General features: G+C 34.7%; 1 protein-coding gene across 1 annotated transcript in view; it reads right to left on the minus strand.

The window, feature by feature from the left end:
- ADGRL3 (adhesion G protein-coupled receptor L3) overlaps nucleotides 1–27200 on the minus strand; it is an 811907-nt gene that overhangs the window by 310404 nt on the left and 474303 nt on the right. The window contains exon 6 of the mRNA XM_035004902.1: nucleotides 24404–24513. Within this exon, the coding sequence (XP_034860793.1) occupies nucleotides 24404–24513 (110 nt within the window). The remainder of the gene's footprint in view (nucleotides 1–24403; nucleotides 24514–27200) is intronic.

The following is a 27200-nucleotide window of genomic DNA, read 5'->3' on the forward strand; positions in this document are numbered from 1 at the left end:
TCCTGTGTCTTCCTCTCTAACTTCACCTGGTTCTATTTTGTTTCCTGCTGCACTCAGTGCATAATATACTGCAAGACACAGAATAACCAGTTAATAAATAATTACTAAAAAATGATAAAGCAAATTAAACATTAGAATTGATGAGAAAAAAAAATTCTAAAAAATCATACATTCTTTTGCAGTGCATCTGATATTCAGCTTACTCCTTCCAGTTCTTTCCTCATATTTGAATGCTCATTATATCATATCAGAGTTCCCTCTTAAAATCACTTTTGAAAAACTCAGCTTTTCTCCTTTGTCCCACTTTTCTATCTGTAAAACTGAAGGAATTCTTCTCAGCTCATGGCTACATCTCAGGGATGTAATGCTACGAACACTAACAAGGTCATACTGGCAGTGCTCAAGACTTCTTCAGTTAAAAGACGTTACCAAGTATAAAGTATTATTACCATTTCTGATAGGATTACATTCTGATTGCAGAAGTATAAATGGGAGTCCCTGGAGGAAGAAGCACACTAATGGTTTAAGTGAGATGCTGAAGCCTCAAGATAAACTAATTTAAGTCAAAGCTCCGGAGTTAAAAAGAAAGTAATTTTAACTGGATTAAATAATGCCACCCGTCACGTAAGAACACTCTGCCATTTACATAAGACATAATTTTAAAGTGGATTTTCTGGAAGTCTATGTAATATGCAATTATCTCAGTTTATAAGCAGGGGCTGGAATCAAAGATCGAAATACACTGTGACCGAATGAAGAATCACTCACTAGAATGATTCTATCATACTTAATCATACATTTTTCCTCAGATAAACTCACATACTATTAAAGCTTCTGTAAATGATATATTTAATGTATAATTAGTAAAATTTTAAAAATAAGTATTTGAGAATGTCACAAGATTTCTTTTCCACACTGCAAGGTCAGCAACCTACTATTTTTTCACTTTGGGCCTCAGCTTTTCACCCAATGCCTGGCATATAGAACTGGAGCTCAGTAAATGTTTTTTTGAAAGAATCATAAAGTTCACAGTCATTAACACTGTATAACTACATAGAGCAAGTCAGCTTTGCTACTCGTGTGTCAAAGGAAGAGTCAGAAACCCAACAGAGAAAACTAAGGTGAGTAATATTCTCTCCTATAAACCCCAATTTTTAATTGTGGGAAGCACCTTGAACAGCATTTATTTATTCTTTTTTTTTTAAAGATTTTATTTATTTATTTGAGAGAGAGAGAATGAGAGACAGAGAGCACGAGCGAGAAGAAGGTCAGAGGGAGAAGCAGACCCCCCGCTGAGCAGGGAGCCCGATGTGGGACTCGATCCCAGGACTCCAGGATCATGACCTGAGCCGAAGGCAGTCGCTTAACCAACTGAGCCACCCAGGCGCCTAGCATTTACTTATTCTAAACATTCCTCTGTACCTGAGAGATAATGATATAGATCAGAATGATCTGACATAGTCCAGTGACCTCTCCTGGGCTGCATGTGGCAGAAATGTCTCTGTGGTTAAGTGGTAAAGGTAACAAGCTCATTTCAGATGAGTAAGTGGTGTTCTATGCTAATAGCAGAGGCCCTCTGAAGAAGAACTGGTGCAGAGGCTTTGCATCTACCTGTGGGTTTCCAAAGAGGGCACTGGCTCAAGTTCAAAGACACAACAAAGCCCCCTAAGCATAACCAAAGCATGCTACAGTTATTAGGCCAGCTCCTGGAGAATTTAGAAATGGATAGAAGTCGGCGCCTGGGTGGCTCAGTCGTTAAGCATCTGCCTTTGGCTCAGGTCATGATCCCGGGGCCCTGGGATCGAGTCCTGCATCGGGCTCCTTGCTCTGCAGGGAGCCTGCTTCTCCCTCTCCTCCCCAGATGTGCTCTTTCTCACTATCTCTGTCTCTCCCTCTCAAATAAATAAAATCTAAAAAAACCCAAAAACCAAAAAAAACAAACAGAAATGGACAGAAGTCCAGGTGATAGCATTTTCTTGAAAACCCCTTTGCCTCTTCTAGAGGGTTCAAGGAATAAAAAGTTACCCCCTATTTTATCTATTTCAAATAATGTCAAATATGTTTAATTTGTAACCTTATTGAGGCAGATTTTTAAAATCCACTTCATTGTAGTATTCCTATCTTGAAATCTTCAGTGATTTTCAGTTTTGAAGATTTATTTCTGTCTATAGAATCTGTTTTTTTTTATTTTATCTATAAAGCACTATCATAGTTATTTATGAATTTGTATTATCTTATCTATTTGATGATAAGCTTTTTAAGGATATTGAAGTTATATTTGTATTTAATCTTCAATTGGTAATTTAATCAATAGTACTAAGTATCTACTATGGATTGAGCAATGTGATACATAATGGGATATGAACATGGACAAGAAATATGTAGTTCTTGACCACATGGAACTTGGGGGATATATCACTTATCATTCATATAGAAGGCATTTAATAAATATTTATAGATGGTATATAAGAAAACTTTTCCTCTATGGTAGGTAGAATCTAAAAATATAGCATCTGTTACAATTATAATTAAAATATAACCTAATTGGACAAATATCCTACAAAATTAAATTAATAAGCCATCACATAAATCCATGGCAATAGTGGTTAAAAAGAAATAAAGTAGATAATTAAAACCACAGTTAACTTACTATTTTCTTACGGGCAGAAAATCACCATGAAGGTAAAGTATCACCTGCAGGTGATTGGTAAAATTCATAGATAGCCAAAACCTTGTCGTAGGAAACAAACTGCTTCCTGGAATAAGATAGTCCCCTTGACTTTGTGGATTCAACTCAGATGTTGATTCAGAAATAAGTTTAATAAAGAAATTCAACCCTCAAAAATTTATCACCAGACAAACATTTTGCTAGGGGTTTCCTCTGTAATAGTGATTTGTTATAAATATAGTTAATGATTGCATTTAGTGACTATCTGCCACACTAGAAAGAAAACATCTTAAGGACAAGAATATCTTCCATCTTATTCATTGTTCCATATTGATGCCATTGCATGGTACCTATATTAATTGCATATGAGATTCAACTGTTGTGCAAATTTTGCAGTTTTTGGAGTAAACCAAAAAAAATACACTTGTTGAGTAAATAAAATATTCACACCTCAAATGTGGCCAAGTTTCTCATAAATTAAATTTCTATTTGTTTATTCTTCGTACATGTAGTAAGCATATTAAGAAAGCAATTGTAAATTTTTCAGTAAGGCAGGACAGAAAAATTAGATGATTACATGCTAGGTGCCTGGATTACAAATAAAATGTGGAAGACATGCTGTTTTGAAGTCGTTTTCATTTGCTTGCTTAGAAATAATTTTGAGAATTACATTATATATATATATATATATATATATATAGCGCTCAATATTAAAAGAAACAGAGTACTACAGATTTTCATAAGCCACTTAGAAAATGAGTATCTTATTAAGACCTGCTGCTATATTTCAAACTTTTAACATTAGGAGACTATTAGAAATTATTAACTATCTTGACAAAGAATTTGGACTCCCTTATGCTCTCCTAAATAGACTCACAGTGTATCTGTTCCATTTTACTGTACATAGTCTTTACCAAATTTCACAAGATGCTATTTAATATCAAGCTGAAGAGAGCTGACACGACCGGTCTTTTCTTGCCAAATATTGGAAAATTTAATTAAATAGACATTTGACTTCAAGAAGGCAATGTTGAAAACTAAATAAACTTTATCCTTTTAACCTTATTGACTGACCAGAGTAACATGAAAACATCAATACCTCATCTGCAATGAGAACTCATATTGGATGAACTTTGCCTCTGTCAGGGATGTGATTACTAATGGAGGTGGTGGAGCCAGACTTAAAATCAAATTACTCTGATGTGACAGCTTAATCTCAGACTTAACATAATTTTTATTCTACCACTTTGAAATTTCTTGGTGATTTAATAATACTGAATTTACGGGTCGAACATTATAAGCTTTAGGTATGCCAGTTGGAATTCTAGGGAGCTAAATCTTTGGTTTGTCTAAAACACACATAAAAAAATAAATTTTGGTTGACTAAAATTATCCACTTGCTTTTAAGCTTTAGAAGAGTGAACACGACAGTTTAAAGTTTAATCTGGTTACTTAATGTAGGAAACTTAAACAGTGTTAATAGTGAGTGAAAGCATGATAATAGAATGGCACCTGGGTGGCTCAGTCGTTAAGCGTCTGCCTTCGGCTCAGGTCATGATCCTGGGGTCCTGGGATCAAGCCCCGCATCGGGCTCCCTGCTCAGAGGGAAGCCTGCTTCTCCCTCTCCCACTCCCCCTGCTTGTGTCCCCTCTCTCACTGTGTCTCTCTCTGTCAAATAAATAAATAAAATCTTAAAAAAAAAAAAAGGATGCACTTTGTGTTACTATTCCAATTATTGTTTTTCTTTTCACGAAAGTGGAGATCAAGCCTTACAAAGCTAGGAAGAAAACAACAAAAACTCCTTAACTCTAAATACTTCTGATCATGGATTTTGGCATTTTCCCCTGAGTTCTAAATTCCATACAGGGAAGCTTTATAAAAAATGAAATTATACGATAGTTTAGGGATATGAAGGGATTGCTATGGAGCAATAATAATTTTCAAGATAAAAATTCACATTTTTTCATGCATAGTGAAAAACACTGAAGCTACCCATTGCATATTTATTGAAGGAGTAGAAACATTGAGTTCTTCAAAGTATAAAAATTCAACAAAGTATAATAATTGTAATATGAGATTGAACTGGGGAAAGGCTCTTCAAAATTTAAAGACATATTGACACTATCAATGAGTCAGAGAGAAAGATTAAATGGCTTATGGTCAGGTAGAAGGTATATAAAACTCCAACAACCAGTACTGTGATTGTATAGTTTTTTTTTTTTTTTTTTTAATGGAGTTTGAAAAATAGAGGGAATGAAAGAAAGTATGGAAAAGAGGAAAAGAAAGAAATGCCAAAAAGAAATAAGAAAGAAAAATGAGAGAATGCAATTAGAGAGATATTATGTAGAAAATATTTTCACGTAAGTCAGAGGAAGTGTTTAGTAAAGGAGATGATAAATGGTCACAATTACTGCAGAGATATTGAAGATGACTTCCGTGAAAATAAGGTTTGACTCAAAAGGAAGTTTCAGATAATTTTTTGATAAAATATTATCAGTAAAATCATGGAGGAAAAAGACTTCAAGGAGGTGATCATTAATTAAAGTAGATCATTAAGGTAAAAAATAGAAACAAAATTTCCAGCTTTGCTGCCCCCACAGAAATTAGTTCATCGGTGTAACAGTCCCTCCTTTTTTGAGTAGTTCGAAGTTACTTTGTTTCTCCTCTAACAGGTATTTTCATTAAGTTAGCGGCACTACCTGTGACAGATGTCATAAGACACTCCCACGGTTACTTTATGAAACTCTCCCAATCAAATGACTGTAGAGATACGTAAAGCACATGCCTCAAATATCAGCAAAGGTGTCAATGGTATTGGGTCAGTCACTTTGCTGGAGAATGAAAGGTCACAGTTTCAGTCCCTCTCAGCTTTACTCCAGGGTATGTACCATTAACTCTGGTCAGCAGAAAAGTTCTCTTGTGTCAAGTGGAACTTGGGGGATAGTGCCTCATTGCTGTTGAAGATAAAGCAGGGGCGCCTGGGTGGCTCAGTCGTTAAGCGTCTGCCTTCGGCTCAGGTCATGATCTCAGGGTCCTGGGATCAGGTCCTGCATCGGGCTCCCTGCTCCGCGGGAAGCCTGTTTCTCCCTCTCCCACTCCCCCTGCTTGTGTTCCCTCTCTCACTGTGTCTCTCTCTGTCAAATGAATAAAATCTTTAAAAAAAAAAAAAAAAAGAAGATAAAGCAGATGATTCTAGCAGGTCAAGCAAGATAATCTTACCAGTAAAGATAAAGATTTCAACATCATTCACCTTCTGACATAACGAAGCAAAAAAAAAAAAAAAAATCCACCAGTAGGGTAATGACTGAATACATTGTCTCTACATCAAACCATGAACTACTTTAAAGCCCTTAAAAAGAATTAAATAAAATTATACCAGCTGACTTATGGGAAACTTTGTAAGACATTGTATAGCATAGTCCGATAGAGAGAAAAGCAAGATGTGTATAATATGATCCTGTTTTTGTAAATACACACAGAGACGTATTTAAATCAATATTCATGTAAAATTCTCCAAAGGACATCTGAGTGCATAGAAAACTGTGAAGAATATACACTACACACATGCACACATGTATATACACATACATACACACAGATATACATATAAATATTTATCCTATCTGCATAAAATCATGTATATATACACACACATGAAGTAATACCTAAAAGAATGGTCATGGCGATGTTAGTTGAATTTATCTCCAGGGGTAGAAACTAAAGTAAACTTCACTTTCATCTTCATATGTATTTTTGTAATATTTTTATTATTAGCTTACTTACTATCTATGTAACCAAGAAAAACAAAAAAAAAGACATTTCATTGTAGAGGAAAAAGGCAAGTGGCTGGTTTCAATTTATTCCACAGTCTGAAATCAGCCATGGATTGCTCATTTACTCCTAGATATTATATGAGCATTCTGTGATCACTGATATTTGATAATCAGGTATACCTGATCATTAAGAACTAGAAAACAGAGGCTTCTCCAAAGACAACATACAGATGGCCAAAAGACACAGGAAAAGATGTCCAACACCATTTACCATCTGGAAAAGACAAATCAAAACCACAATGAGATATCACCTCACATCTATTACAATGGCTAAAATCAACACAAGAAACAAGTGTTGGCAAGGATGTGGAGAAATAGGAACACTCGTGCACTATCAACGAGAATACAAACTGGTGCAGCCACCATAGAAAACCATATGGAGGCTCCTCAAAAAATTAAAACTAGAGGGGCGCCTGGATGGCTCAGTCGGTTAAGCGTCTGCCTTCGTCTCAGGTCATGATCCCAGGGTCCTGGGATTGAGCCCCGCATCGGGCTCCCTGCTCGGCCAGGAGCCTGCTTCTCCCTCTCCCACTCCCCCTACTTGTGTTCCCTCTCTCGCTGTGTCTCTCTCTGTCAAATAAATAAATAAAATCTTAAAAAAAAAAATTAAAACTAGAACTACCCTACAATCCAATGATCACACTACTGAGGATTTACTCAAAGAATACAAAAACACTAATTCAAAGGTATACATGCACCCCATGTTGATAGCATTATTTACAAAAGCCAAGATACAGAAGCAGCCCAAGTGTCCACTGATTGATGAATGGATAAAGAAAAAGTGATATATCAAAAAAAATGAAATTTTACCATTTGCGACAAAATGGATAGAGCTAGAAAGTATTATGCTAAGTGAAGTAAGCCAGTCAGAGAAAGACAAATACCATCTGATTTCACTCATATGTAGAATTTAAGAAACAAAACAAATGAGCAAAGGGAAAAGAGAGAAAGAAATCAAGAAACAAACTCTTAACTATAGAGAACAAACGGATGGTTATGGGGGTTTGGGGATAGGCAAAATAGGAAATGGGGATTAAGGATGACACTTGTGATGAGCACCTGGAATTGCTGAATCACTATATTGTACACCTGAACCTAATAAAACACTATGTAAAAAATAAGTAGTTTCACATGTTTTCTATACTGAATTGAACTTTTAAAAGTAAACATCTGTACTTAATTAAAACAAACCTGAATAATGTCCTCTCCCCAGATGTCCATGCCCTAATCCTCAGAACCTGTGAATATTTTACCTTTCATGGCAAAAAACAAACAAAAACACTTTTTTTTTTGGCAAATGGGATTAATTTAAGGATTTTGAGATGAGATGATCCTGAATCATCCAGGTGGGTCCAATCTAATCCTAAGGGTCCTTATGAAAGGGAGGCAAGAGGGTTGACGTCAGAGAGATGTAAGGACAGAAGTAGAGGTAGAGTGATGTGCTTTGAAGTTGGAAGAAGAGGACACATTGCCATAGAATGCCAGTGGCTTTTGGAAGATGGAAAAGACAAGGCAACAGATTCTCCCCTGACATCTTCAAAAGGAAAGAAGCCTGTCAGGACCCTGATTTTAGACTTCTGGCCTCTGTACCTGTAAGAGAACACACTTGTAGGGTTTTAAGCCACCATGTTTGTGGTAATTCAGTATAGTAGCAGTGGAAAACTAATGTAAAAGTTCAATTATTAACAGCAACAGAATATTATAAATAATACTCAATTCAGAACAAGAGTTACAGAATAAGTGATAATGATCATTCTACTCACCAACTGCAGTTTCTCTCCCTCCTTGTTCTAACATTAGGTTCTAACAATGATTCCTACTTCTTGATGAAAATTCCTTTAAAGTCAGGCTAACTTCACACCCGATTCTACTTTGGAAGCACCAGGATAGAGGGCGGTAAAAGAAGACTTTAAAAGAGAGCTATTTAGTCTTGTCAATTCTCAGACAGGAAGATATTTTTATCTGCCTTCCTTAGCATAATGAGAAGAGCAAGAACACCTGAATCAAAGGGAAACACTTGTTTTCAAATTCCTACTACCCCTTCCCATCCACCTGCCAGGCATGGGAACTTGGACAAACTAAGCTACTTAATTTATATTCCTAGGTTCCTTATTTTTAAAACGGAAATTGTATCATCTAAATAGATTGCTATGAGAATAAAATAACATTTTACACAAAGCATTTAGTGTAGTATTGGCACTTGGTACTTGTTCAGTGAACAATATCTACTCTCAGGAAAAAGCTCTTTTTTCTAGCAATTATTCTCTCCTTTTTGATTATGACAAAGAAGAAGAAAATCAAGTCAAGGAGTTATGGTCTATTTTTATTAAACACCTCAAGATTTTCTTTTTCAATCAATTGTTTCCTGAGCTGTCAGCTGCTAAGTCACTCCTGTTTCCCCTCCAATCAGAGACTGAGCTGCTAAATGTTTAATGATTAATTTATATCAGAGTTACCTAGCAACCACCACTAATATAAAATTAGATTGGAGTCTCTATAAAAGACTACAATCTACTAAAAAAATTCGAAGATAGATGAAGTCTAGTCAATGTCAGAATTTTAACACTTAAAAACACGTCTAGATAGAATATCTCAAAAAGTTAAATTGGGAGTATACAGTATTTTCTCTATCTTGGTAGTCAGTTTTATGTTATAGTGTTTTCAACAATAAGCTAAATACTCTATCCATACGGTACAGTACAGAAGACATTAAAATAATAGCAAACTCTTATTAAGCACTAATTATGTGCTAGAAATTATTTTAATTCTGTTGTGTATATCATTTAAGTCAAATAACCTTGAAATGTTTACATTGAAGAAATAAATCAAATTTCAAAAGCATTAGATTAATTTGGAAATAATTAGACTCTTCATTCCTAATATCCAACACAATTAAAAATATGTCCTGACCTCTACTACATAGGTAAAATAAAATGGCAACCATAGTCTTCCTACGTTGGTTCCTTTTTTTAGATTTTTTTTTTAACTTACTTATTTGAGAGAGAGAGACAGAGATAGGGATAGAGATAGCGAGAGAGCAGGAGCGGGAAGACCAGGTAGAGCTCAATCCCAGAACCCTGGGATCATGACCTGAGCTGAAGGCAGAAATTTAACTGACTGAGCCACCCAGGTGTCCCTCTGCGTTGGTTCTTATCAACTCTGGATCTTCAACAATTTGGGACCTATGATAAATGGGATTTTTAGTGAACAGCTCCTATTGGTGTTCAAGATACTGCCTGTGGATAAAAATAAGGTATTTCAACATTTTAGAAAATATCATCTGATTCTCACAAGGAGCAGCCACTGGTAAGTTTCAATCAAGTAATATAACTCATCATAAACTCTTGAATTTTATATTAGAATCAGTGCTAATCACAAACCGAGGGGCAAATATTGATAAATGACTGAGGACTGCTGAGTCCTAAAGACAGAGAATAGCATATGTTTCTTGCTTTACACTTATCACTCATTCTTAAAAAGAGTAACACATACCATCTGCTGCAGGGCAGTCAGTCATAATTGATGAGATCCAAGCTTGGTATTTGAACCCATTTAATATGAGCGTTAGAAAGTGCATGATAAAGTAGGAATGAGGAATTCTTAGAGCTTTGCCTTGTTAATATCCCCAATAATATTCCTTTACTCGGCAGCCTTTTGTTTTTGTTTTTGTTTTTTTTGAAGTTACATTGGATTAGTTATCTCTTGGTAAGTAATAGATCAGGATAGGACCAGAATACTGCCATAAAAACAGTTTCTATTAGACTCTGATACACACAAGTAAGCAGTTATCAGTTCTATTGGCACTTGAACAATCAGAATGAACACAGAAGAAAAAAAAGGAAGCTTTGTTGTAGGAATAAATGTATTTTGTTTCCAACAAATTTAAATATGATCTTCCTTCTGAGCCTTTCCTCTTATCAATGAGTTCTCTAAGAGGTCAGGGAATATGAAAGGCAACAAGTCAAGGAAAACCACAGTTAAGGAAATTTTATGTTCTGCTTTTTGGGAGATATTAATTCTCTCTATAATTCCATTAGTTGTGTGTGTGTGTGTGTGTGTGCCTTTTAACTGCAGATAGTTTTTGGCAACTATGAAATTTCAATGTTATTGAGCACTGAACTTATTTCAAGCTCTTCTAAAAACTGAGACAAGAAAAGATTTGTCACAGAAATTTGGATGCCTATGTGAAGGATTCCAAAAAGCAAATGGTTAGTGTGTAGTGATTTAGTGTATAGTGAACATAAAAGCAAATTACATAGCCCACCTTCTCTAAAAATGTTCACTTACAGGCTTTCATGAGGCAATTTTGAAATAAATTTATGAGAAAGGCCATACAGCTTGAAATCTAGCACTATGCACAGAAAAACTGATTTCTCATAATATGGAGAAAGTTGGTTTTTTTGATATCTCAATATGCCATCATTAATTGTCTTAATTATGGGCCACACTGAAGGCAAACAAAGACCAAATAATCAGTCACATTAGGACCATTTTGAATTCTAAAATTTTTCTGAAAGCATTTGAATTAAAATGAGGAACTGGGCTAGAATGCCAAATTTCAGTTAAAGAGGATATATTTAGATCTTTTATATTTTTGAGAGTATGCTTTAATCACTCCTTCCATCTCTAGGCTATAGAAAGACTACTCTGAAATTAAAAGAGAGAGTAGCATGACGGAAAGAGAACTTGATTGACAATTAAAGAGTCAGTAAGTTCTGGGCGCCTGGGTGGCTCAGTCGGTTGAGCGACTGCCTTCGGCTCAGGTCATGATCCCAGGGTCCTGGGATCGAGTACCACATCGGGCTCCCTGCTCTGCGGGGAGCCTGCTTCTCCCTCTCCCACTCCCCCTGCTTGTGTTCCCTCTCTCGCTGTGTCTCTCTCTGTCAAATAAATAAATAAAATCTTTAAAAAAAAAGTCAGTAAGTTCTAACTACATAATCATTGACTATTTTACTTAATCTGAGTCTCAGTTTCTTCACCTATAAAAAATGAAGGATGGCTTTAGGTTGCTTTAAAATTAAATTCCACTGTTACTACCTGGAGACAGTTGTGGAGACTCCTATAATAAATGAATGTGGTCAGGGTCCACCTGGAGACACTTGAGTACATTGATAGCTCCGTACTTCTTGCTGTCTATGACAAGAAATAGGACTGAAAGTAAATTAATTGGTAATAAAAAAAAAAAGCTAACACCAGTGAGAAAAGCATGAAAATAAAAGATACAATGCCCAAACTCCATGGCAAGCTTGGTGTGATTCATGCAATTGCCAGTACCAGCAGTCAAGTCCAGAGGGGTGTAGAGCCTGAAGTTTAGGTGATAAAAGAACCCACAGAAACCCAGTAGGTTGAGTGTAGATTCAGAAAAAAAGTTGTCTGATGTGGCTTAGTCATCATGTTGGGATTAAAAAGAGTAACCTCATAAGAGAGAACTGGTTTAAGAGCTAAATCATATGGCAGATGCCCTTGTATTTGAGTAGGACTCAAAATTCAGATGTGATCTGAAATGAAAAATGGAGAATTGAGACAGAAGTCTTGTAAAATTACACCAGTAGTCAAGAGAACTAGAGAAAGCTGTAACTCTAGGATGCCAGGGGGCTCCCCAAATGCTGAGATAAGTTACCAGCATTATATCATTCCAAGCCCCAGTGCATGATGGCACTGAAAAACGTGTGAGAGGCAACATGCAGATTCAGTGGAATAGCATTTCTAATGTGGTCATCACCGTACTAGGCTTTAGCATATATTTCTTTTTAATTTTCACAGAAAGTCTATGAGTTGATTACCATCCCTATTTTATATGTGAAGAGTCTCATTCACAGAATAGTAGAACAGCTTCATGAGAATTTAGCTAGTTATTGGCAAAGTCAGAACATCAATTCCCAGGCTCACTCTAAACCACTATGTTATAGTCTCCAATGCTTGAGAGAACTAGGTAACATGAAGACAGGGAAAATGTGATAGGAATGGACAAAGAGCATAGGTAATACGTCTTTGCCATAGAGATGTACTTAGAAACAGCCACTTCTTTTTTCTCTGTATCACTTACTATTCTATACCGCATTGATTTCTGTTCTAATTGAAGTTGAAAAGCAATTAGCATAGAGAGAGGATAATATGTTTATAAAATATATTAATTAAATGGTACTGAGTTTCCTTCCTAGGCATTGATTCTACCTTGATCTGATTACTTGAAGGATGATAGAATGATGAAGAGATCATGGGTTCTTGGAAGTTAGGTGCTAGTCATATTTATGTTATTGGGGGCATCTGAACATTGCAATATTTTAAAGATAACTAGATTTTCATTAAATGTTGGTAAAACAAAATTGAATTAATACATACAGAGCAGACTTGGAAGTCCATATATATGGATTTAATTCAAGTATTACAAGTCAGTTATTGTGAGAAATTCCTCTATAAAGATGTAAGAATTCCTGTATGAGTTATAGCAGTTTTGGGGTGGAGTCTTTTGGGTTTTCCACATGAAGTATCATATCATCTGCGAAGAATTCAGTAAAGTAGCAGGATATAAAATCAATGCACAAAAATCAATCGAACTTCTATACACTAACGAGACAGAAAAAAGAGAAATTAAGGAGTCAATTCCATTTACAACTGCACCCAAAACCATAAGATACCTAGGAATAAATCTAACCAAAGAGGCAAAGATCTGTACTCAGAAAACTACAGAATACTCATGAAAGAAATTGAGGAAGACACAAAGAAATGGAAAAACATTCCACACTCATGGACTGGAAAAACAAATATTGTTAAACTGTCTATGCTACCTAGAGCAATCTACACATTCAATGCAATCCCTATAAAAATACCATCAACTTTTTTCACAGAACTGAAACAAATAATCCTAAAATTAATATGGAACCAGAAAAGACTCCGAATAGCCAAAGGAATGTTGAAAAAGAAAACCAAAGCTGGGGGAGCCTGCCTTCAGCTCCAGTCATTATCCCAGGGTCCTGGGATCGAGCCCCGCTTTGGGCTCCCTGCTCCACGGAAAACCTGCTTCTCCCTCTCCCACTCATCCCCACTTGTGTTCCCTCTCTTGCTGTGTCTCTGTCAAAAAAATAAATAAAATATTAAAAAAAAAAGAAAACCAAAGCTGGTGGCATCACAATTCTGGACTTCAAGCTCTATTACAAAGCTGTCATCGTCAAGACAGTATGGTACTGGCACAAAAACAGACACATAGATCAATAGAACAGAATAGAGAACTCAGAAATGGACCCTCAACTCTATGGTCAACTAATCTTCAACAAAACATGAAATAATATTCCAATGGAAAAAACGTCTCTTCAACAAATGTTGGGAAAATTGTACAGCCACATGCAGAACAATGAAACTGGACCATTTCCTTATACCATACATAAAAATAGACTCAAAATGGATGAAAGACCTAAATGTGAGACAGGAATCCATCAAAATCTTCGAGGAGAACACAGGCAGCAACCTCTTCGACCTCAGCCGTAGCAACTTCTTCCTAGACACATTGTCAAAGGAAAGGGGAACAAAGGCAAAAATGAACTATTGGGACTTCATCAAGATAAAAAGCTTTTGCACAGCAAATGAAACAGCCAACAAAAACCAAAAGACAACTGACAGAATGGGAGAAAATATTAGCAAATGACATATCCAAAAAAGGGCTAGTATCCCAAATCTATAAAGAACTTACCAAACTCAACACGCAAAGAACAAATAATCCAATCAACAAATGAGCAGAAGATATGAACAGACATTTCTGCAAAGAAGATAAGACAAATGGCCAAGAGACACATGAAATAAGTGTTCAACATCACTCAGCATCAGGGAAATACAAATCAAAACCACAATGAGATATCATCTCACATCAGTCAGAATGGCTAAAATTAACAAGTCAGGAAATGACAGATGTTGGCGGGGATGCAGAGAAAGGGGAACCCTCCTCCACTGTTGGTGGGAATGCAAGCTGGTGTAGCCACTCTGGAAAACAGTATGGAGGTTCCTCAAAAAGTTGAAAATAGAGCTACCATACGACCCAGCAATTGCACTACTGGGTATTTACCCCAAAGATACAAATGTAGTGATCCGAAGGGGCACCTGCACCCCAATGTTTATAGCAGCAATGTCCACAGTAGCCAAACTATGGAAAGAGCCAAGATGTCTATCGACAGATGAATGGATAAAGAAGATGTGGTATATACATACATACATACGTACATACACAGTGGAATATTACACAGTCATCAAAAAAATGAAATCTTGTCATTTGCAACAGCGTGGCTGGAACTAGAGGGTATTATGCTAAGTGAAAGAAGTCAATCAGAGAAAGACAATTATCATATGATCTTACTGATACATGGAATTTAAGAAACAAGGCAGAGGATCATAGCGGAAGAGAGGAAAAAATGAAACCAGAAGAAACCAGAAAGAGAAACAAACCATAAGAAACTCTTAATCTCAGGAAACAAACTGAGGGTTGCTGGAGGGGAGGCCAGTGGGGGGATGGGGTTGCTGGGTGATGGACATTGGGGAGGGTATGTGTTGTGGTGAGTGCTGTGTGTTGTGTAAGACTAATGAATCACAGACCTGTACCCCTGAAACAAATAATACATTATATGTTAATAATAACAAAATAAGAAAATTTGCATGGAAACTCACTACATTTATTCATCCTATTTATGTAGCTCTTATATTCACAATCAACTCCTTATTTACTCATCACTTTTTTTTTTGCTGCCTCACATAAATAGTAGACAAGTGTAATATAGTAAAATTAATTTTACTAAATACTAACTTGACTTAGGATTGCCTAGGGTATGATACATTTATAAAGAGAATTAACATGACTTCTGTCTATAATGGCATGCTGCACATCCTACATCTCGCCAGTCTATTACAGAAGGTTTCTAGGCTTATATTTTAAAAATATCATGAGAGGGGCCCTTGGGTGGCTCAGTTGTTAAGCGTCTGCCTTTGGCTCAGGTCGTGATCCCAGGGTTCTGGGATCGAGCCCCGCATCAGGCTCCTTGCTCCACGGGAAGCCTGCTTCTCCCTCTCCCACTCCCCCTGCTTGTGTTCCCTCTCTCACTGTGTCTCTCTCTGTCAAATAAGTAAATAAAAATCTTTAAAAAAAATAAAAAATAAAAATATCATGAGAAAAATATGATAATCTTTATTTAGAAAGCAAAGCTATGTCTTTAAGCCCATATCTGAAGCAAACAATGATTTTTTAAAAAAAACAATATCAATATTTTTAGGGAAAAGATATTATAAAAAATTTTATTGGTATCCTATTGCTGTTGTAACAAATTACCACAAACGTAGAGGTTTCAAACAACACTTATGTCAGAAGTCTGAAGTGGGTCTTAAGGGCTAAAGTTAATTGTGTTCATTCTGGAGGCTCTAGGGGAAAAAAAATTTTCCTTGTTCCCTCCAGCTTCATAGATGCTGCCTGCATTCCTTGACTGGTGATGCCTTCCTCTGTCTTCATGTGTTTCCCTCCAACCCCTGCTTCTCTTGTCATATATCCTGCTTTCCAACATTGCTTGCTCCATAAGGACATTTATGATTACCTTCCATCTACTTGGATAATCCAGTATGATCTCCCCAACTCCAGATCTTTAATTTAATCACATCTACAAAGTTCCTTTTGTCATTTAAAGTAAAATCTCACAGGTTTTGGATATGGATTTATTTTGGGGGGGGGCGGCATCATTATTGAGTCTGCCAGATAAAAATTAATTGTGTAAAAGTCTTTGGGCTCTATAGAAGGGTTTTGAAAAATTTTAAAGCAATTAAAAAATTTTACAGCATTCACAGGAACTGTGATACCTTACCATTTGAGAAATTCCCCAACAATAAAATGAAAATATTAAAATTTACATATATTTTCCTTTTATCACTTACTCATTTTAATGAAATATTATGTTGAATTGTAATATTTGAATGGAGTGCTTCCTAAGCCAATTGATTCAATTTTTCTAGTTTCATAAATTAATGATTAAGATACAAAAAAATTTAAGAAGGCTTTTTCATAGTATTTTGATTTTACATCTATTTAGGAAGATTCATCTGGACAACTAACTCCATAGGTCTTATACATCATGATGTTTTCCGTAAGCTATTTTTAGCAATAAACATTTTGGAAGATAACCTCACTTTCATATGTTTTCACTAGTTTGCTTCCCATATGCAGTATATATTTTTTTTAATTTTTAAAATTTTAATTTTTTTTTAGAGCGAGAATTTGCATGCGTGAGCCGGGGGTGGGGGGAGGGAGAAAGTATCTTAAGCAGATTGTGCACATGGAGCCCAATGTGGGGCTCAATCATGACCCTGAGATCATGACCTGAGCAGAAATCAAGAGTCAGAAGCTTAACCAACCAAGCCACCCAGCTCCCCCCATATGCAATATATTTTAAAAATAAAACATTATATTCTATGTCTTTTTTAATCCTACATGTTTTTGCTACTCACTTAGAGCACCTTGTAAAAATTTCTTTGAATTAAGTTTAAATGCACATGCTCTATAATTTTACTATTTCAAATAAAGCAAATGAACATAGTTAAGCTAACCTCTCAAACTTTATGTCTGTAATAACATTGTACTTCCCAAACCAAATCTTTTCTTAACTCTGGCAATCCAATTAATTTTTTTAATACTCCCAATTCATCTTGTTCCCTTACAATTAACATCTAAGCATACATTTACATATTACTAATCTACCAGAAATATACACAGAGCTTATCTAGGTATTGGTGCCACTTGATGTTTGGCTTATTTGATGCAAGTTTACCTTTATATTACTGTAGAATCATGCAGTATTTTTTACACTATGTATTTTAAACAGAATGCCAGTTTATTCAATTTCATTTTGCTAACTTATTTTGATTCTTAATAAATCTTAGAATCTTCAAAGAAATTGCTGCTTCATTAGCAACGGTATTAGCAGTACTATTTGCTGGTTTGTTTCTCTCCAAATCACTCTCCTCATCTTGACTGTAATCACACTGACTTTCTATTGGGTCTGGGAACAGGCTGACCTCTTCCCCACCTGGGGGTCTTCATTGCTGCTCTTCTCTTTGCCTTGGAAGTTCTTTCCCAGGCTCCTTGCCTGACTGTCTTATCCCCAATCTTCACGTCTTCCAGAAAACCTTATGTGAGCTGGCCCTTACACTGTTCTCTATAATACAATTGTGTTTATTTTCTTCTTGCATTTTACTGCAGTCTTTAATGATTATATGTATTGGTTCATGTGATAGTGCCTTATCCCCCAAGCCTGCCAGCTTCATAGGGCCCATATCTATTTTTCCCCAGCACCTAACATAGGGACTGACCCATATTAGGCACCAAAAAACTTCTATGGTAGAATTATCATTAATACACAGACTTACTTGGGGCGCCTGGGTGGCTCAGTTGGTTAAGCGACTGCCTTCAGCTCAGGTCATGATCCTGGAGTCCCTGGATCGAGTCCCGCATCGGGCTCCCTGCTCGGCAGGGCGTCTGCTTCTCCCTCTGACCCTCCTCCCTCTAATGCTCTCTGTCTCTCATTCTCTCTCTCTCAAATAAATAAATAAAATCTTTAAAAAAAAAAAGTTTTTAACTTAAATTAGTCAAATTGTTTTTTGTAGATTTGCAAAGAAACTTGTCTTATTAATATATCAGTTAATTGCCTTCAGAAATAGTTTTATTGTCTTTTCTGTGCTCTACACTGGGATAGAGGAATCACAGCCTACAGGGAGGTCACAATTTCTACCTGCCAATTGGCAGGTTCATCTCCTGTCAGTCTTATGTTCTATATTTTATGAAAACATCAAACTGTTTTGGTTTCACATTTACCATAGAGTTTCTTATCTTACACTGTCCCATCTATTACAAATGATTGTTCTCCTCACTGGAGTCTATTCATTCTTTAAGACTCAGCTTAAGAGTCGTCTCCTCTAGAAAACCTTCCCTGAAGATGCCCATCCCCTACCCCACAAGAGCCACTATGGGATGGGTGTGCATTCTCTGTACACAGCTAATGTGAAATATCCCACTGCTTTATTGAACTAAAAACCCTGTAACTTTGGGGACCTTGAGCCCCACTTGACTAAATTCTTTGAGGGCAGAATCTTTTTGCATAGCTTTCTACGCTAGTGTGTAGCAGTGTCTGGTATAAAATAGATGTTGAGTGATGACAGATGAGTGGGATGCCTTGAAAGCAAATGGCATCATTTAGTTGAGAATAATTTCCATAAACATATGAGCAGCTACACAAAGGTATGAGAGAGTTTAGGATTAGGACCTCTAAGAAAGTGTAGTCCATCTATGTTTCTTGTTTTCTACCAATTTTTTATAAATATATAAAAATATATATATTTCTACCAATTTTTATAAATATATAAAACTTTGGGCATATTAGCAAACTTTAAATGAACTCTTAAGTAATCACTGATTCATTTGTAAAAGATTTGTGGATTATCTATCAGGTATAAGATACTGTGAAATAGGGAAAAGTATTTGAGAGAGAAAGAAAGAAACTGTGGTGGGAGAGCAAAAGGAGAAAAGAAAGGGGCATGTGGGTGGCTCAGTTGGTTAAGCGTCTGACTCTTGGTCATGGCTCAGGTCATGATCTCAGGGTCCTGAGATCGAGCCCCGTGTCAGACTCCACACTGTGTGGAACCTGCTTAAGATTCTCTGTCTCCCTCTCCTGCTCTCTCTCTCTCTCTCAAAAAAAAAAAAAAAAAAAAAAAAGGAAAGAAAGGAAGAATTTGATTGCTTTGTTATAAATATTATTCTAAAAGAGAATTTAAATAACTAATTCTGCTCTTATAGAGGGATTAATATTTAAGGGACAATATTTGCTACGTTACATGAAGGCACAGGGAAGAATAATATGAAAAACAAACTGGTTGCTGGTAGCATTCTTGAGGAATACAATCACCAAACAATTTGAATAAACTAAAATTCATATACTCTATATTTTTACCATAGATCTTCCCTTTGAATTAATAAGGTCTTGTTTGTAGACAAGAGTTTCTTGAGTTTATCATTCTAGCTGTGAACAGAATACTTTGGGAGGAGCCATTTTGACTAATTTTCTTTTTTCTTTAACCATCCAATACATGTTTCTCAAATGTCTCTGATGTGTCAGAAACTGAAAAAGGTACTGAGGCACTAGGAATCAAACTATATCTTGACATTTCTGTGATATCTTAAAAATTAAACGTATGGGTTAATTTTGGCACATGAGTTTTAAAATATGTATTTTTTATATAATAAGAACCAAAGAATGTATATATTAAAATATATACTCATTTGAACATTACTAGCAAAAATATATTTAGTTATTTATAAATAAATACTTGTTTGTTTTAAATGCTGAAGGAAAGTGTAATGCTTTTTCTTACAGTAAAAAAGATAAAACTAACAGATCATGTAATTGTAAATATTAATTTTCCAATAATATTCATTTTGCATGTCTTTCCATAGACAATCACACATAACTTCAGATGACTGATGTGAATGGTGAGAAAGTCTCTAGGTGGTATAACATAAGACTGGTTTAATCAAACACTCATTTCTAGTAGCCCTCCAAATTGTATGCTTCCTCTCTCCATTTCCTAAGAAAATCTATCGTGAGGAAAGGTTGCTAGAATAAGTAATATGTGCTTTGTATTTCTAAAAGGAAGAAACAAAGAACTGAAGAGAAAAGCTGGGTTGTGAGAGAAGACAAGCACTTTCCGAGGTAATGTGCGTGAAATTGTATGCCTTGGAAGAAAGACAAATTGTCAGCAGGATACAAAGTAAAGATTCTTTGCTCAGAAATACTCCACCTACCTGGTTAGTTGTTTTATTGTTTTCCCCTAACACAAATCTTCCCTGTAAACCAGCTAAATGAGGGAAACTCTACTTGAAGATGCCACAATTTCAATCCCCAATCAGGCCAGAAGGAATTGGAAGTGGGGCAAGAAGAAGCAAGGTGGAGAGCAAAAGTGTGGCATTGATAAACGCTGAGGTTTAATCTCTGGAATATCTGGGTCATCTCCCCGGAGGGGCGGGGGGAACACTCGGGAGGAAAATCAAACCTCAAAAGAAAATGTAAAGGCTATATAAAAGTCACGTTGGAACTAAGGTGTGATGGGAACAGAGAAAGGTATTGATTCATCTGTCCCAAATTTGGTCACAAACAGGGTATCTGTGAACCCAAACACGAAAATACAGACAGGAGGGAGAAGTTGAGATTTAGAAAAAATTAAATATAACTTTAGTGATTCAGAAAAGTTGACAAGACAAAGAAAGTGGCCTCATGAAATTGTTTTTAATCACTATTTTTTTTACATGTTTTTCCTATGAGCATCTTTAAAAAGAAAAAAGAAAGAAAGAAAAAAGTCATACCATTTGATTCAGGTTAAGGCTGTTCTAAAACCATGCACCTATTTACAGGCGCCTAAAATTCTTTGCAAAAATTATTGCAAGCTTAAAAAAAATATTGCAAGCTTATCTTAGATATTTTAACTCCACATTTCTGATGTGATACAAAGAATTTTGTTGAGTTTTTATGTCTATCACTTCTATTATGCTAACATATCATTAATATTGGTATGTTTTCCCACATATTTCATCTATATTTTTATATTTTCATTTTTTTGGTATTTTTCCATGAGAAAGTATCACCTTAAAAATCAATATTTGCAAGGGAATACACACAGAGTCTATATTAAGAAAGAAAATATCAATAATAGTATTTTTTCCACATCTCAATATTAAAAAACATTCATAAATATCAAATACATCACATATATAATGCAGTTTGTTGTCTTAAATTAAAAATGAAAATGGGTATTACTGAGTTGTATAACAAAAAGAACCCAACATAATTTGTTTATTCATTGTTCAATTAGAAAAATTTAAAAGATTAACAATGAATACTAAAATTGACATTTACCTTCTAATAACACATTAGGGATATATTAGTAAGTATATTACATACAAGGATTTCTCTTATAATACAGGTGATTTAAATAACTTCTTAAATTACTACTTAGATAAGAGCCTCATTCCAAATTGTGGGCACAATTTTTATAGCACAAACTCGTTTTTGCCATTATGCTTTGTTAGGTGTTTGGGAAAATAAAAGTTTGCAGTGATCCAGCTGCTTAAAGAAAGGCATAAAAACCTCTTAAAGTTAAGTAGCAAAAGAACTAACAAAAAGTGTCCAGGCCCTTGAAGCATTTGCTTTCACCATGTGAAACTACTACAGTGATGAAATTTATAAGAGTTAAATACTGAACAAGACTGAATAACTCATGAAAATATAGAGGGGAAAATCTCTGGGGACAATTATAGCTGAGTCCTTAACAGGTATTTGAGACAGGCTCAAATCATGGCTCTGTCATTATCTAGCTACTCTCTATTTTACATGAAACATTAACTTTTCCTACTGAACTTCAGTTTCTTCTTCAGAATAGTGATACTCATACCTATAGGGAGGCTATGGTGAGAATTAAATAAAATAATGTACACAAACATTTAACCCATGTGGTAAATGAGATGTAGTAAGTGCCAATAAATGGTAGCTATTTTAAATAAGTGATTTTTTAACAGCATTGGAAAAGTCTGTATTTTATGCTAGAGATAAGAAAAAGAATTTAGTGTTGCTCTGAATCAAACTTCCTACAGATCAGGGAATGTCTATAAATTGAGATCCAGAAAATTTTAATAGCTTACCTTAGCTTAAGGACCCATGCTTTTTTTGTTAAGAAACCAGACCATATTCTGAACCGAGGCATCCTGATCTCTGGTTATTTTTTTCTACTAAACCAATCTACCTTTCAAATAAGTCACTATACTTTATTTCATGGTTTATGCTTTCTTTTGTATTTTTTTTAAATCATGTTAAATTCACAGAATGAATTCCCAATTATGCATTACACTTTTAATTGAAACATACTGAAGATACTTAAACAAGCGCAATCATGCTATGCTATACAAATTAAACCAGTGTGTAAACTGGCAAGTGGCTGCAGCTACGTTTATAATTCTTATTTAATAAAACAATCAGATAAATATTTTAATATAATGGACATACATCTAAGGTGATCCATACATTTTAAGGATTACCAGAAACCTGTTTACATAGGATAGTCAGAAATTGAATTGTTCATCTCTGAAAATTTATGAGAGAAAGGAAATGTGTGGTAAACCATACTCCTTTTATGCAAAAGCGTATGCACAAATTCTTATTTATATTGAAATGATTTAAGTAGATGATTTTTCAAAATAAGTTGGGCAGAGAATTTTAGAGTAGCTGTCCTCAAAGAAATTCTGAAGAAATACAGAAAATTGAAGAGACAGCTGTGAAATTTTTTAATATTTAAAAATTGTGAAAAAATCTAGCTTGACATTTCCTACTTCAGCTTTCATGTTTCAAAAATATGATTGAAAGTTTCCTCAAACTGTCTTTAAAAATGAGGTATTCCTTATGGTAATTTTTATAAAATGCCTTTGGAAACAGCTACTCTACATAATTCACAAAGATCTTATTATACAATCCAAATATAACTGTCAAAGTTCCAAAAGGCAAATGTTATTACTTTAAAATATCACTAATGAACAGTAACTGGTCAGTAAGAGTTTTATATTTTCATCGAAAGGTCCCTAAAGATAACAATGTATAAGAAGCATAACTTCAGTTGAGATTTCAATAGAATGTATATGCTTATGCTTTCTTTTATAACCCAGAAAATAAGCTTCTAAAACTTCACCAGATAAACTTTCTCTAATGAATCACACGATAAATAAAACAAAAATGAAATTTTCTCTTGATGGATTTCATCATTACTTTAAAATTTCAATTCATTTCTTGCTGGCCAAATTGCTCGCTATTATTGGATTATGCACACTTACAGTTTATGAGTAATGTGTTGCTTCTTAAATAAGCAGAAATGAGGCAAGCTTTGAACTATTTCTTGGCACAGCAAACTGGCTGATCTCCAGATACTTCACTTCAGAGATGTCAAAGGAAGTGGGAACCTGGGATTTATTTGTGATCCCAGGTGTTTTCTACTTTGGGGATGAACTGAATATCTAAATGTGAGAATGCAGGATTTCCCGAGTGATCTTCACTAAGGAATCCCATGAATAATTAATAGATCAAAAATATTTTTATGAAATGGTGATTCTTCCTTTGGGTAGAAAAGTCAGAAAAATGTTCCAGTTTTGATTGTTTGATTCTTCATTATTCCTGAAGAAAAAATATATGGTTGGCATATACCATATCTGACATAAAAGTTGCAAAGACAAACTTCTTGAGGCTGTAAGAGATAAATTCTGAAGAGAGCTTTAGTTCATGTAATTTTTGTATTTTCTTTTCAGTTTGTTCCTTCTGGATGAATATATTTCTCATCCTCAAAATGTTGACAGCACTTGTAGATTAGATATAATTGCTTCTATTAAACTCAAAGTTTATCAATTTCTATGCCACTATAAAAATACCATATAAAGCATTATATAATATATATGCCTATATATTATATATATAATATTTATATAATATAATATGTAAGTATATTATTCATTTTCACTTCCTGCTTGCTTGGACCTAGAGGCATGCAGTATTGGCATACCATTCATTTCAAATTTTTTCTAAAAATTTTATATTCTTGCATTAAGAAAAATTTTAGAATAAGTATTGATATACAGAAATGTATAGTCAAAATGAATGCTGCAGAATCATGCAGGCGACATCTAATTATTCCAATGGTGGGCAGATATATGATCCTGAAAAATTCTAATTAGCCAGTCCTTAAAAATTATGTAAAAAAATATATGATAATTCTTATGCTTTCATAGAGAATACTTTGTCGATGCATGCAAAACAAAGCTTAAAGTTTTTTCACAAGAAAAGAACAGGAATATACATACTGTAAGGGACACATTCATACTGCACTTCAAGGTATTTATAGGTTCCTGGACACGGGTCTGGAAAAACATCAGGACCTGCCACCACTGCACACTGCGTTCTGTTATTGCACCTGAAGTCAAAAGAAAAGAAGAGATAAGAAATTTATGGGAAGTTAAATCATTATTAACACCAGTATTAATTTGGTTCTTTTTTTTTTTTTTTAAGATTTTACTCATTTATTTGACAGAGAGACACAGCGAGAGAGGGAACACAGCAGGGGGAGTGGGAGGGGGAGAAGCAGGCTTCCCACGGAGCAGGGAGCCTGATGCGGGGCTCGATCCCAGGCCCCCGGGATCATGACCTGAGCCGAAGGCAGACGCTCAACGACTGAGCCACCCAGGCGCCCCAATTTGGTTCTTGTTACAAAGATTTTACATAAGGTTTTGGTCAATTTAGAATTTTAGACTTATGAAGGAAATATCTGTAGTACACTTAAAAAAACTGGAAATAAAAATCAATTCACCTGGTTTACTCCTACTAACAAATTTAATATTTTGAGTTAGAAGTTAAATACTGCTTAAGCAACACTAACTGGTCCTTAGGATATTGCCAATGTGAACACAGGTAAGGACTGTTTGGTAGGAATCACTCACTACATTAAAAAAAAAAAATTGAGAAAATATGACCAGAGTTTTATTAGAAATTATAAAATAAATTCGCTGATTATCATGACATCTATTTTAAAGGCAGTGAATATTGATATATATATCAATTATGTATATATAATTGATGTGGAAAAGCTTTTAGCCAAACCTAAAAAAAAATCAATAAAAATTTAATATTTGAATATTAAAATATATCTAAATTTAATTTATATAAATTGATATATTACTAACACCATAAGTTAAACCATTTTTAAGTATTGATGCTCATGTTCCTGTGTTCAGTCAAATAATTACACTAACCTCACAGATTGCTGTTCACAAATGCCAATATCCTATAATTTAAAATAACTTTAAATCTCCAAAGAGAATAATCAAAAGCCACTACTGAGATAGAAATATAAACTATGCATCTTTTGTGGCAATTGGGCTAAACAAATCTGGGCTACGCAGACTTAATCATGGGTAAATATACATATAATGAAATTGATTCTTATGTTGAAAAAGACACCCAAGTTCAGAATGGCTTTGCTAAGGTAAATTTTACTTAGAAATTGTCTAGATTTGATAATTTATTGATAGGTAGATACTTCTATAAAAAAAACAATGTGTTTTTCCAACTACAATATTGTCACTAAGGGTATAGGATGAGACGTTCTATAGTTATCCTCTGTTTTATGTTGTTTATTCATCTCAGAAATATAGTACCTTACAGCTAGAATTTTCCATTATGCCTTCTTGACGAGATGCTTCATCCTCTGATATGACCTTATACTCCTGTTTCCTTCCTTGATACTGGAAGGATAAGGAGCATCAACGGCAGACCTCAGTTTGATTTACTGTGAAAATGCTTTGTGTTTACTGGAGGCTACCATTTGTTGGCCTTAATGAAGATTTTATTTAGTCCCTAAATTAAAATTGATTCATTACTGAATGTTGTAAGCTGAAAAATATATTCTGCACGATCAGTAGAAGATTAATAAGAGTCAATATTCCATACTTATCCGGCAATTTAGCATAACAGTTAATGCTGAGGATCAACATGTCCCTAAAGTTCTCTTGTGTGGATTTAATGTCTGAGGGTGGTTATTAGACATCTGTATAATAACATTAGTGTAAATATGGCTGTTCTCACACATATGCTGTAAGTAGGCACCTTGCCATGTTAGTGTACTCAGACTTTCAAAAAATAGCAGCACTTCTCTTTTACAAAGAAAACTTCTGGAAGGAGATGTCTCAAGTTAAAATACATGTTTCTTTGCAGTTAAGGTATACGATTTTCACATCATGCCTTGAAAAAAAACCCCTCATAAATCAATCTCAGGTGTTTATAAAATGAGCCTATATAAAAACTTATAGTTATTTCTGTAATTTGTCAAAGAAAGTTATCAGGAATACATTTGAAGTAGAAATAATTAATAAAAGAAGTTTACACCATGAAATTTAGTAAAATGTAAATATTCTGTAAAAGTAATATTTCTGATCTGCAGTCATTAAGTCATGGCAAATTTGAAATATATATATTACATATATATATGTATTGCTTTCTTTCTTCGTCTACTGTTGTTTTACACCCTCTTATCAACATTTTATTCTAATTACTACAGTTCAATAATAAAATTCATTTAGAAGTTGTGTGTATTCTTGTAATATTCTGATATAGAAGGGCAACTAACACATCTTTTATTATTTAAACAATCAATGTTTTATATCAACAGACAGATTTCTAGTAATTGGGCGCGAAGGTTAAAATTTACAATTATGTAAGTGTTAGTTGCACAGAAAGTGGTCTTGAATCAGAGATTTCAAATGGTTATTGTCTGTATAGACTAAAAAATATAATATGAACACTATAATAATCCACCTATGCACTTACCTATCTAGACATGTGCACCAACCAGTTTCCATATTACACATTATTTAAGTTATAAAAATACTAATTATTTTTGTATATATAAGAAAATTAAGTGATCATTTGCTGTAAACATTAGACACCTTTGTGAGTCTCAAATATCTTACTCAATGTTAACCAGAAATAAGTCAAATAAGCCTTTCAACTAATGAGATAGTGTATGTGAAGAGGTATATAAACCAAAACATGCTATACCAATAATATATTTGCAGTCATTAGCATCATTGTTTTGCATTTAAAACA

Source organism: Mirounga leonina, unplaced genomic scaffold, assembly GCF_011800145.1.
Source record: "Mirounga leonina isolate KUSES-001 unplaced genomic scaffold, KU_Mleo_1.0 Mir_129, whole genome shotgun sequence".
Taxonomy (NCBI): Eukaryota; Metazoa; Chordata; class Mammalia; order Carnivora; family Phocidae; genus Mirounga; species Mirounga leonina.